Raw genomic sequence first — 14275 nt, 5'->3', positions numbered from 1 at the left:
ATATATATATACATATACATATATATATACATATATATATATATATATATATACACATATATACATATACAAATATATATATATACATATATATATATAGTTGGCGTTGTTAACATCAGTATTTTTCACTACAGATCATAGTAAAACCAGATACTGCCACACCCCTATCAAGCTGTTAATTTTCCTACTGACTTCTACGGCACAATCTCCTTTGCTTGTTCATTTGCAAAATAATTAGAAATTAGAACCCTAGATTTTGAGGTAGGTGAGATTTTATCAGACAGTGGCACACAGTACAATGTAGCAGTGCAGCATCCACATAGGTATTGCCGTATACCATGTGCATGGTGTCATTTCAGATCCAAAGTGATCAGTCTGGACAGAGCACTGGTTGAGACAACATCCTATCTAGGTTAGACCCAAAGCTCAGCGAGCAGCTATTAGGTTGGCTTTAATAATAAATGGCCAGTAGGACTGAGGCTGAGTGTCTAGGAGGGGTTGTGAAATACTAAGGAGTGCGTTCATCAGTGAGTGGTGCAATCCCTGCCATGCTTATTATCCTCATTACACTCAAGAAAATAGCTAATGGTAACTTGAAGATAGCATCAAGACTGAGGTGGGAAAAAAAGGAGCGAGGAGCTGTAATTTATGTGCTGATGTGGGAAGCTGGTGTTATTTGAGAGAATTTCTTGCTCAGGCTCAGCTTATTGAATATTTATCTAGTCTATTTTAGGAGTCAATTAAGAGAGACAAGAACATGGCTTCGTGATTGTAATATAATATCACAGCTGTGTTATCCTTGCTATTTAGACTGATTAATAAATAATCGATACAATAGTGTTCATGCTAATTGAAGGGTTATGAGAGGTGCTGGCCTGGAGCTGTTGGCTGGATGTGAGGAAACAGAAATAAATCTCTAGAGACATTCTGACCTCCTTTTGCTGCTCCTGTGAAGTACGGGGGGGGGTGATGGAAAGAGTGACGGAGGGAGTCACAGAACAGGGTTTCCCACTGCTAACCCAGTATGAAGCCACACTGGATCTCATTCTAACAGCCAGCCCTCATATACTTTATGTCAAATGGTTTAAAACATCTGAGCTGGAGCATTTTAAATGATTGTTCTCTTTTGAGATTGCTTCATGGCTTATCTGCTTTACTAGCAGACCACTGTGGGAAGAATGATGCTAAGAATGATCTTTTTAAATCATAACTTTTGGATAAAACGTTCAGTAGACATGGTTCATTTATGTTATAATCTAAATAATTACATATCTATATATATTTTGATGGCTATGGTTACTCCTGTGTCATGTGTCTAAGAACAGAAAAAAGGGAAGGTTTAGCTATATTAAATTATGTCATGAGATATGACTATAAAGCATTCAATAAAATAGCTTCAGAATGGAATGGACATTGACACTATGAACTGCTGCTTTGCTGTGACCTACAAAAGCAGGCTCACATATTTACTGACATTTATTTTAAATAACTGACAACAACAGAAAGATTTTGTTAAAATATACATATTGTAGTTTAAAGTAGTGACCCTGTATTTTAAGGCATTCCCACTTAGAGGCACAAAAATATGAAAGGAGTAAATATATAAATGGCCACTGACCTGATTTATCACTGCTGACTGACACACAGAGGAAACTGTTTTACATCTGGGAAAAGCAGGTGTAAAACCCGAAGTAATATTTTATCATAAAGAGAAAGAGAGAGAAATGCAAATTAAAAGATGCATCATAAAGTGACTCTAGCGGAGCAAATGAGCATCACAATAAAAAAGCAGCAATGCAAAAGTATAAGATTTTTTACACACTTTCTGTTTCCCACAAAAACCTCCCACCTACTGTGTCCTGTTTAAGGTTTCAGTCCAGTGCAATATGACAGAAGCAGCCAGCAATTCTCTAAACTAAATATTTTTCTTAAGTGCATTTACCTGCACTGTCTGCAGATCAGATGATCTAGTCTTAGTAAATTGCCATCCACATTATTAAAAAAAAAGTGGTGATTTTGCGCCACTGCAGTAATTAGCAACAGGTTTAACAATTATCCCCCATGGTTTTCAATCAGCCTAATTACAGAAACATACAAGAAGACTCCATCAATTTAAAGAAACCCACAGTGGCTGCTGCACTCAGAAAAGAAAATATTATCCTCCCAGCTCAAGTATCAAACATCACGTTGTGGAAGGACTGGATTACTCTCCTCACATCAAACAGCACCTTTTCAAGGTTTTCACTAAATCATAAGGGCCACCTGTCTGGGATGACGAGTTATTTCTAGTCAGCATATGGTCTTAAGGAAGGAATACATCGGAGTAAAAACAGAGTGAAGAGATGAAGGCACGAACCGTGTCTGTGTGATCAGAGAAAACAGCACAAATTCAAGAGCTTTCCACTTGGCGAGGTATCTTTTGTTCTGATGTAGGTATAGAGAGAAAGAGACAAGAGACAGAGCTGGGGGAAAGAGAAATATTACTTTACTTGGCAAAGCAGACACTTGAAGGCCTTCCAGCACCCTCCTTTTTCTCTCTAAAAATTATTTTTATTCACTTTTCTCAAACTTTCTTTGATCCCTCTGCTACTTCATTACTCAAAACGTTGCTCTTGCTATTTTGTTCTTCTGTGATGACCCATGCCTCTGAACATTTCATGGACAGATACACACTGATTCCATGGGTGCTTAGGCACACACACACACACACTCTACGGCAGGGAGTCATAGCACCCAGTTAACCACACAAGCTGTTTAGAGGTGTAGTCGTAACAGCACTGTGGGAGCCTGGCATACATGCCACATGGAAAACAGGCCTGAGGCCAGATTATAGTCTGACTGACAGGAGGAAAAAACTCTGAATGTAAGGTTTGACGAATGGGAGACTGGCGTGGTGAGAATGTCACACATTTTAAATCACAGTAAGATAAGGCCACCATCTATTGTATGTCTAAACAGATTGTCCTTAACAGATAAGTCTGTTGATATTCTATGTTGTTGTTGCGAGATCTTAGGAAAAGAACAACAATTAATGTATCCTAATAGCAAGTATTGTAGGTGTATTTAACACGTGATCTTCTTTGCTATAGAGCTCCATTGTTTTACTATTAAAAACTATAGTCTGTATAATTAAAAATGGATGTAGTCTCTGTGATGTCACCCGTAGGTTTCTGAAGAGTCGTTGTAAAGCTCAATGTGGCTGGCTCCCTGGTTAATCGAAAAATGGGCAAAAAACGTGGAGCATTAGAGGAGCTGAGACGGGTTGAATGAAGCCTGGTTACTGAAACCAGCCGACTGTGACGGTACCTACCTGTCACTCAAAGCAGCGACGCCCTTAATTATTCATAACTTTAAACCTTAATATGATTTAATTTAATACAGTTTCCATAAACAGGGAAAATATCTATAAAGACCAAAAGTGTTTTTTTTGTACCAGGCTGTAAACATGTTTATTTCTGCTGTAAAGTTGAGCATTTTATTATGATGCCTTATGGAAATTGACTCAGTTCTGAAGTGGCTGTTAAAGGAACTGCAGTTTTTGTTGGTTTTATTTGCAGCCACAAAGGGCTGCCATTTGTTAAAAACACATCAGTGACACTGTTGCACTGGGTGACATGTTCCTTTATTACCATAAATAAACACACACTGTGGTTTATTTTGACTCAATCCCACATACACCATCCTGATGCCCCAAATACCGAGCACCAAATGTGGATTCATCCGCTCAAAAGTCCCCAACAAAAGCACTATTTCCGCCTGTTAAAAACTACAGTATCTTTTCCACTGTTAGTAGCTGTTTACAGAAATTACATTTAAAATATAATAAATTACATTTAATCAATAAATAAAAAAATTAAACAATATATTTGTGAATCCATATTTTAAGATCTACATCTATGGGAACCAATTGAAGCCATAAAATAAGAGGTGGACTAACACCTTACTAGTTTTTACTGCCAGGTTAAAAGAGGGGGTAAACTGTAACGCCCTGTCAGTTATAATAAAAGTAAAAAGCCAGCAAAAAGAAACAAGGCAAGACTTAAGCCAAATTCAGACATTACAGGGGAAGGTGGGGAATAAAATATCTACTTGATCCTCTGTAATTTAACTAACTGTTCCAGGCGGCATTTTGATCCATCGTAGAGTTACAGGATGTATTCTGTAATAGACATGGACATTCAAAAGCCAAAAGCCTCCCCAGAGGAGGCGCCGGAGAGTTGAAGGAGAGGCAAAGACACTACTTGAGAGGAAATTCTCTGTGTTATAACTCAATCACATCTTAACACATTAAGACATTAAGCACATATAGATATTATTCAGTGTGACTCACACCCGGAGATATCATTATCTCTGATTGTAAACAAACATCCAGAAATGCGCTTTGGAGTCATAGAAAAAATGCACTTCAAAACAGAATCATCATATTTTCAAGATTAGTAAAAACATTTTGACTCAATCCATTTTCACACAATAGGAAAAAAAAAATTGTTGAAGGACAAACAACTCTTCATCCGGAAAAAACATAGAGACCCACTTTCAGATACAAGGACGATCCAGATGGAATTTAAATTACAGGAGGTCTGGTGAGTTTATTGAAAAACAGTAGGCAATTGTTGCTGTAATTATCACTGAGGTAGGGGTGAAAGATTTTTTACATACGTGCTCTGGAATGCAAAGCACTGGCCAACACAGGTAATGTTAAAATCACCCTGCCTCCCATAGAAGCATGAATCTAGATCCTGATTAGGGCTTAGGGTAAGGGTGAGTCTACAGCCATGCTTGTGGCTCTGTGAGGCTATACTTAAAGGTCCAGTGTTTAACATCTAGGAAGATAGTCAGAAATGAAATATAATATTCATAGGCATGCTTTCATAAGTGTATAATCACCTGAAAAAAAGAGTTGTTGTGTTTTTGTTACCTTAGAATGAGCTGTTTTTATCTACAGAGGTAGCGGGTCCTCTTCTATGGAGTCTGTCATACTGAATTGCTATGTTTCTACAGTAGCTGAGAATGGACAAACCAAACGCTGGCTCTAGACAGGACTTTTTGCATTTCCATGGACTACCTAGTTTCTACTACACGCTTTGAAGGGAAGGATTAGGCGAGCGGTGTTCAGTTGGAATGGAATAGCTCGATGCCACTAAATTCTTCCCACTGGTCTTTTCAAGCACAGCTAAATGTGTAGATTAGCATGCTAACTTGCACACAATGATAATACTGGCTAAACATCTGTTATACAGCATCTTCAGAAAAGCACTAACACTTTCTTTATAAAGTATCTGCTTTGCATTTTCCATTGGAAGTCTGAAAACATGCAACTGGTAAGATGACCCTGGGGAAGACCCAGAACATGGTGGAGGCATATATAACCCATCTGTCTTGGGAACACCTCGGCGCCTCCCCCAGGAGCAGCTGAAGGACATGGCTTGGGAAAAGGATGTCGATGAATGAATAAATTGGTTTCTACTTGGTGAACTTTTTTCCCATATGGCTCCACGAATCACAGCAACACGCCATCCTATCAATCCCTGTGCAAAAAATACTCATACCTTGTTTTTAGCTTTTGTTTTCACAACAAAATATGAATATCATCCAAACTGGAGATACAAGGATGCACAGTGAACATCCAGCCTCAGTGCCACCCAGTCAGTTAGTTAGTGAGCCTAAATAAAATATGCTGATCACCTGCAGGGTAAATGCCGCTATAAATAGCCTAAGCCAGCAAAAAGCCTCCCAACGAAAACCCTCAAGAACCCCACAAGATCGGAGCAAGGTCCGCCGGTAGAAATGGATGGTTTTCTTTGCCAGCGTCTCCTCACAGCACGGGTGTGACAGGGAGACAGTGGGTGGCATGCTATGGCATCTCCAGCTAATTATCTATTTGGACAAAGCTCAAACACCCCACTGTGGAAATTATGCTCAATGGTTATGTAAGTCTGAGCATTCCATGTGCCAAAAAGTGTGCTTACAGAGGGGAGAAAGGCCAGGAGAAAGGCATGAACAGAAGCATTGATATGGTGTAGAAATAGTTTCAGTGACACAGAAAAGTGCTTAACATGACACAGGATAGTACACAAATTCTACTGCTCACAATAGTGGTCGCAACAAATCAGGCCCGGATTTAGTATAGACTGAGGGTGTGTTAAATTGTTTTAAACTTGTGATTGTGTATGCACGTGTTACGGCCAACGGGTCTGGGACAGAGGGTGTTTTCATATCAGGTACGACTGCTCTGTATAGTGCCTAAGTACCATTGCCAGTGCCCTCTCTACGCCCCCTCTGCTCAGCTTTCATATTAGTAATGCCCCATACCTGAGTACACTGGCGTCGTCAACTTTGTGACATTGCTTATGTTGTAGCTATAGAACAGCTGTGACAGCCCGCCAATCACAAAATCCCAAACTCACATGCCCACTACTATTTCTTTTTTGTCTCGCCTGCCTTCCTACCTAATCAGCCATGGCTGTGTAGTTCAGAGGATGAGATTGGGAGTGTTGTGCAAGAGCGTGCTCATGTTATTAGTAAGTTAAAACTCAAAATAAAGTACCAAAATAACGGAAAGGGAACACATTATTAATTAAGGTTACACAAGTAAACTACCAGACAGAACTTAAGTTTCACTTTCTGGCGGAGCTTACATCGGCACATTGCTGGGGAGGGAGAGGAACTAAATGGCCCATTAAGTGAATGATGATCCCAAGAAATCATTAAAAAATAGCAGTGTACTTTAGTGTTTTGGTACGGTTGTTTTCACATCTGATGTGAATTGTACCCGAGTACACATGAACCGTACTTGAGACCACCTTTTCAAGTTGAAACCGTTACAGTACACAGTCTTTACACTAGGGATGAGCAAATACACTATTATCTGTATCTATTCAACCAACAAAACGATCTGTATTTGTATCCGTATTTGGAGTGGGTGGGGCTTAAATAGGGCATGGGTGGGACTAACCAGAAGTAGCTCATTTAAGCCTGAAATTAATCAGAAGTCACCATATTTATTGAAAACATTAAACAGAACAGCCTCAGAATTGAGCTTAAGATCAAAGTATATTTCCGAGTACAGATATTTAATTTGATACCCAATCAACCCTAATACACACTAATCAAGCAAACTAGACTTTGGGGTCGATTGTACTCAGATCATGCCCAGGTCCCTGATGAGAAAGCCTCCACAGAAATGTGCATTTGCAATTTATGGAATGGAAGCAAACCAGGAAAGAGAAAACTGTAGATGAGCAATTTTTATTTTAATGAATGACAATCTTGCAGTCCAATATTCAGCTCTTGTTATAAAATCAGTGCAGATACTCCTCCAGAAAAGTTGTCCGAGGTTGTTGCTCAGCTGCGATTGGAGTACTGTGTATAAATGGGCTTCTGTTAGCTCCCCCTCTAAATTTCATTTGTATTCTTTCCTCATCAGATTTTAAAACTTCCACCTCCACAGTTCGTAGCCACTTTTCTCTCTTGCTTCCTGTGTTTTATTATGTATGTGCAAAGACATCATTAAAGATTAAAATGAGCCCTAAATGGTGCACACCACAAATGGATGTCTTTGGTGTCTGGGGGACTGCATTGCATTTAGCATTACCACAACTAGAAGAGTATGTTATCATAAGCTGAAGTGATGTGCAGCTATTCCTACTCAGATTTGTTCCAGAGCCGGACAGACCAGAGAGCAAGAAATTAAAGTTTCATCCAAATTGATATATCCGAGGTCTTCTCCTAATTGCACAGAGGGTACAGTTTAATTAAGAGGGTTAAATCCAGTGGTCAGTGATGAGATGCAGAAAACGCTCAGGGGAAAGGAGATGTTAATGATGGGAGTAGGGGAACCCGGCATGACATATTTCATCTGAATCTTAATCTTATCAGGGCTAAGGAGTACTCACAATGTAGAACGTAATTACAGGAATTTAGGAGGCAGCCAGTTGCCGCATCCAAGAGGCCAAGATGGTGAGAGAACAAGGACAAAGCAGCTAATAAAAAACCTGTTGGGAATGAACATCCCCGACATTTTGAGTTAGACCATTGTACTCTCAAGTGATTTAACTGTCTGTCATAGTGAGTCAGTGTAATAACTTTCTGAATGGTTTCAGTCCAGGGCTGAATCAATTCATTTTTAACCACAATCTAGATGAAAGGGCTTAGAGTACCAAAAGGATACATTTATTCAGCCGGTCAGTGTCTGTCTAAGCCGAACAATGAGTATGGAAATGGAAAAAAAAAGGAAATTTAAATAACTCTGTAATTTTATTATTTATTTCTCACATTGTGACCGTTCAAAGAAAGTTATTCAGGCACTGTTGAGAACACCAGGCTTGCGGATTGGGTGGTAGCGGTGGGGGTGAGTTATCCTGTCACCTTCCTCCGCTGATTTAGCTCACACCCTCCAGCTCATACATCTCAATAAAGCACCTCGACAGCTTATTCCTGCTGTAAATTGATGTTTGTGGGATTTAATTTATTTTGGGAACGTGAGATTTAATTATGCATCTATGAAATAAATATGTTGGCTGGGCTAGCAATTCATGGTGCTACAGTTACCTATGGAGGGTCTCAGAGTTATTAAAACAGAGGGAGGAGAGAGAGAGTGGAAGGAAAAGATGAAATGAACACAGGAAAGTATTTCATGTCATTTTACTCCATGATGGAAAAGAGAGCAAATATGTACTAAATATGAGAGTGCTGCTACTGCTCCCAGGATGTCTCAAGAGCAGGTTTTATTTATATGAAATTTAGAACATTAATATAGCAGTAACTAACTAATTGCTATGTAAAGATATAGTGGAGTCATGGTGTCCTTTGACCTGTGTTGCTATCACAGCCTGTTTACATAGCCCTGTGTATGTTAGTGCATATTATTCCCCTTAATCTGCAACTGAGGAGAGTGCCTGAAATGGCTGTTTTTCTCTTCTACATTGGTGAATAAAAATAAAAATAAAACTCATTAGTTTTATTTTGTTTGATGATATGTCTGGTGGCAAGTGAGAGCAATATTAGGGCTACTTCTGCTTAAACAAACCTGTAGGGTCTGAAGGGATTCTTTCCATAATGTTATCAGACACTTCGAATAACAATCTGAGCCTGTCAGTCGTAAAAGTGTTTTCAGTGTTTTCTGGTCTGACACTACTGTCAGTAGGATGACATCATTTGTCTGAGCCAAAACTGATGCAAATCACTGTTACAAAACAGTTAAGCTATGGTTAAGGTTTGGCTCTCAACTCTCCCAACTCATCAAATACTCTCGCTTGTTCAGGGGTCCTAAGCTTCAAAATATCATGCTGTAGGTACCGTTCTAGTGTCATTTCTGATTTTCAAAATAAAACTTGTGTTGTTAACGGTCGCAGTTTGGTTATGTTTAGACACAAAACTACTTGTTTAGCTTGAGGAAAAGATTGTGTCACGTTACTGTCACGTAACTTAAATTTGAGAGTTAAAGTCCTGTGTTTGTTTAAGCCATCCATCCATCCCACCACCTCCATATCTGGACTTTCTCTTAATTTATATTGCGTCATAGGGCTGTGTATTGGCAAGAATTTGGTGATACAATATGTGTCACAAAGGTTACAGTTCAATATATTGTAATATATTGCGACTTAAAAAAATACTTTTTTAATTAGATTTTTTCATTAACAAACAGTGTGATCTAGATTTATATTTATCACAGTCCCTGTAACATCCAACATTATAGCCCTCATTTTACATTTACAACTCATGGATTCAGTTTACAACACTGCTATCTATTGGTTGGTGGTTTAAACATAGACATCAAAACAGAGTTTTTGAGAATGGATACAATGTCACAAAACAAAATATCACAATGTGATATTTTGGAATTTATACACCCCCACTACGTCAACTAACTTTAATGGCAGGTACATCCAGAACTGACACTATAGGGACCCGACACCTACCAAGGGCACTCCTTGAAGTCTCCAGGCCCCAACACCTTGCTCCGTTGCGCGACCCATAACCTGTGCTTTTGGTAAAAAGTACTCCTATAAGCCTCCGCCAAACCTACCCACACACGGCACTGGTGCCAATACGCCAAGCCTCACAACCTCGCTTCAAAGCTAGAACCCGATCCACCCCATTCGGCTCGGCACCGGCGCCCACCCCCAGCAACCACACGCAAGCAACAGCCCATCCATCTCACCTTCCTCCTACGCCTTCTCGGTCGCTCTAAAACACCTGACTTCTCCTTTGCGCCCACCACACAAGTCGACCCTCCTCATACCACTCGCGGCACCCGTCCGTATATACTGGCTCTTGACCTTCTGGACACACCAAGGTTACGCCCGCAATGTGGGTGCACCTGCGCCGGCCCCCTCAACGCCTCTCGCGTGTAACCGCCTCCCTTTTAGCCTCTTCACTGGGGCGTTTTAATCCCACAACCTCACTCTTGCTCACACGAGCAGCAGGACTCTAAGCCGAACCTCGATCGCTTCAGACGGTTCGCCATGGAGCACGGTACAGAAAACTGAAAAAGACCCCTTAAGTGTCCTCGTCCTAGTTTGCCACCCTGCAATATATTCCCACACACCTCTCTCCCCGAAGTCCCCACAGGCTTAACTTCAAGTCATCTCACTTTCGTGGCACCTGTGCTACTCTGCCTCCATCCGAAACTCCAAGCTTCTGCCTCGCACTTAGCGCCCCGACCCGACCACCCTCTTCCTCGCCGCAACCCCTCCTGAACACCCCCTCCAACCCATCTCAGACGCACAAGGACCACACAACGACAGGCCAGACGTCAAACAACACAAAACTTCTTGCTCTGTCGACCAACTCCATCAACAATATAACCCCAGCAACTCGAGCCGCTTCTCTGAATTGACTTCAGCCATTGGAATCAGCACGCTTCTTTGGAGAGACCTGCGATCGCTCAGGTTCCGTGTCCCAGATGACCACAGCTGCCATGTCTCAAACCCGGCGGCGCCAAAACCAGTGGCCTGCCATGGCGTGTCAGTGCAAATCCCATGCTGAGCGTCCCTGGTAACAGGCGGCATGACACCCGGCGATACCGATCAAAGCAGCCCTGGATCCATGCCAGTCGTACCAGCGCACGCTGGTGGCAACAAACCATCAAGCATGCCATTTCAAATACGGCCTTTATTTCCAACATTTAATCAGTAACGAACTGCCCCATCAGACAATCGCGCCTCTACATCTCGAGGGCACGCCCTCATAATAAGCACGAAAGTTCCATAAATGCATCAGCCCTGAACTGCTGCCCTCGCTCACTTAACCTTTTCATTTCGCTCTCCCGCCTGCCCATACCCACCGCGCCGCTCTCTCTGCTTTCTGCTGAAGAACCCTCGCAACGGCACCAACTGCGTGTCAGACCTGTCGCGTCTTGCACGGAGCCCCCACAGAGCCAACTGACAGCAGGCCCCTTGCTCCCTCCCTGCCCTAGCAAACACCCCCAGCTCGGTGGACAACGAAGCAAATAATTAACAGCTCTCTGCAGGCTGAGGCCCTCCCGTCCCCCCCCCTGATCAACTTCCGCCTGCTCCCTCACATCGTGGAGCATCGAAGAGACCTCAGAGTCTCTCTGCCACTGCAACACACCGCAGCGGAGGGCTCCCGCTCCCTCCTCCAACCCCGATGTAACAACACTTCTGAACTTTGAACCGTGTGAGCCGGCTTGGAGGCAGAACACATCTGTTGGACGACAGAGACACGCTCCAAGTCTCTGTGAGGTATCTAAAGAAGAGAGGGAGACACGCCATCCAATACCGCCGCGTCCCCCCCTCTCCCTCTTCTCTTCGTATCGCCTACGTCAGGGGCAGCCCTAATCAAACCTAGAATCAAACAATACTCCAGCACTGCCTACCCGCTCCCCATTCATATACATCCGTGCACCCTCACCCTCAACACCTAAACTGTGACAGCGCTGACCCACATCATGCCAGTCCCTATACCTGCCCGGTACATCCATAACCCGTGCACGCACCACACGCACTCCCCCCTTATCTACGTATCTCAGCTTACCACTCAACCACTACTACAATAACTGATACGCTCCGTCATCAGGTCCTAATTCCGTGCCTCCACCGCACCCCTACTCTTGCCTGGGGACTAATCCCTGCGGATTGCTATGAATCACCCATCGCTCCAACCTCATTGCACTGGCAGATCACTGGCTTCCCCGAGACACTCGCCTCCCTCTGTCCGCCCGCATGAGTATCAGCAAACTAGCAAGGGCAACAACTTGTGAACGCGATCCATCAGCGGGCTGGATAAGGGCTAGCGCCTTCAATAATGCACATTTAACCATTCTTCTTTTTATACTTCTTAACACTGATCCTCCTCTCATCCTTAGATCATTTAAACTCCCACTCGCAAAACCCACCCTCCAGCCGCCACCTCTTTCAAAAAACTCGCAAAGCGCCAAAATCAAAAGCCTTTTGTCTAATTTACTTCAATACTGGGTGACCATGTACCACATCATTTCAAGTGACGCTATTGTACCCTCTCACCGTCCCGCCCCTTCAAGCATACGCACATCTATCTATTTCGCTACTCATATTAATTCCCCTACTGAGAGCCCACCACCTAATACAACCCCTTAACTCAATTTTTGTCAAGCCATCAGCAGGGAACATATCCCGGGTGAAAAGCGCCGCCTCCCCCTTCGTTCCATGCTTCACCATCCAATTTGGCTTTCAAGCACAACACCACCACAGCGCGGCCAGTCTACACGCTCTCACGACCTCTGAGCACCATGCGCTCTGACTCTCACTTCTGACCCAAACAGCAGAGCAACCTTCAGGATGAGATTCTGAGAACCAAACAGCAGAGAAGAACTCTTGGCCCGCTTGCCTCGACTGTTCGCCTGCATTGCGGGAAAGCTTCTACAACTAATCCTACCACCCTGAGCTCTACCACACGGTTCAAACATTTCTTTCGTGGTGAAACAATTCCTATGTAGGAGGCTCTATCTGTCAGAATGACTTACTAGATTCCTAGCCTACTGTTTTCATTACGGCTGAATTTCACCTGATATAGAATCTATTGTGTTCTTACACTTCGCTCACCCCTGACGCCCCCGCCTCCCCTCTGACTCCAGATGAGCGTTGGGCCTCTTTTCCGAGCTGCCCTCTGTATGAACCGCCATCACTTTCTACAGTAGTCCGGAACGGTAAAACAAACACTGGCTCTAGACAAAGCTGTTTCCCAGTCCGTCTTAAACACCATCGACTTCTTCTCCACATTAAGTCTGGGCTCCCTCCCCGCGTTCTCACTACACGTTGCTTTATTTTCTCGGCCTTAATTTGAATAGCTTCCATCCCTTTTTATCCCTCTTATTTCATTCTTATTCTTTAACCGAACGAACAAGGGATGAATCCTCAACATTGCCGAATTAGAGCATCTGCTTGTCTTCACAGTCCAATGATTTCATCTCAATACGGCTCGCCTCTCTTCTCTCCTAAACTGCCCCCTGCGTTGACTCTCACCTCCTCCCACCGCTAAATGTAATAAACACCGCCATACCATGAAATCCCTTTCATCGTCTAATTTACTCCTTATTTTCTTTCTTCTATACAGCCTGTCTACCCCCACGCGACAGGCCTCCGGCCATGCAGGCGGTACTTGTTCTGTCATCTGCTTGGCTTGCCACAATGTACTCGCCCCTCTTTTTTCTGGAAACTCGATGAATAATCATAATACTTTAAAAGCCATGATACGATAAGAATTGAACCTCAATGGTACAAGGTACATAACTTCTCTGAGTAGTTTCGAAAATACTTCTTGTACTAGTTACTCTACTTACAACACCCCCCCCTCCCGCTCCTCACTTAATCTGAGCTTCAGGTACATATTCACCCTACGTAAGCGTACCTCTCTCTACTCATTACACGTACGATTCTCACCCTCCACCGCATGCTAAAAAACCTGACAAACCCAAGCCTCCCAGTGATCCGTACTCCACACCTGCACTATGCACATTTAGTCAACTCCTTCCATGGATCCCTTGTATATCTTGCGCTGTGACCTTTGTTACTCCCTTCCTTAAGCACCATTGCCCCAACGCAACAACCTTCTTCTGTTGCTGTAAACCTCTGCGCTAAACCTCTGTCCTCCCTCCCTCCTGACCATTCATGAGACCTCGCCAGACTGATCATCACCTCCATCATTACCTTTTAATTATTCTCTTCCCTTACCTGTTCACGCTGTGAATAGAAAATGTCCCTCTATGTATTATATCCCCGGCTGTCACACATGTACCTACCCGCGGGCTCCCCGACCTCTCTCTCAGCTTCTCGCC

At 42.9% G+C, this 14275-nt stretch overlaps 1 protein-coding gene across 1 annotated transcript in view; it reads right to left on the bottom strand.

Moving 5' to 3' along the window:
* Positions 1 to 12847, bottom strand: part of LOC118328075 (copine-9-like) — a 77379-nt gene extending 64532 nt beyond the window's left edge. The window contains exons 1-2 of the mRNA XM_035661678.1: positions 12730 to 12847; positions 11525 to 11667 (exon numbers count right to left, since the gene is read on the bottom strand). Coding sequence (XP_035517571.1) covers positions 11525 to 11667; positions 12730 to 12847 — 261 coding nt within the window. The remainder of the gene's footprint in view (positions 1 to 11524; positions 11668 to 12729) is intronic.
* Positions 12848 to 14275: the final 1428 nt, after the last annotated feature.

The sequence above is a fragment of the Morone saxatilis genome, unplaced genomic scaffold (assembly GCF_004916995.1).
Source record: "Morone saxatilis isolate NCDOM2014 unplaced genomic scaffold, NCSU_SB_2.0 Contig18, whole genome shotgun sequence".
NCBI classification, from domain to species: domain Eukaryota; kingdom Metazoa; phylum Chordata; class Actinopteri; family Moronidae; genus Morone; species Morone saxatilis.
The sequence above is the reverse complement of the archived record's forward strand: the minus strand, read 5'-3'. Positions and strand labels throughout refer to the sequence as shown.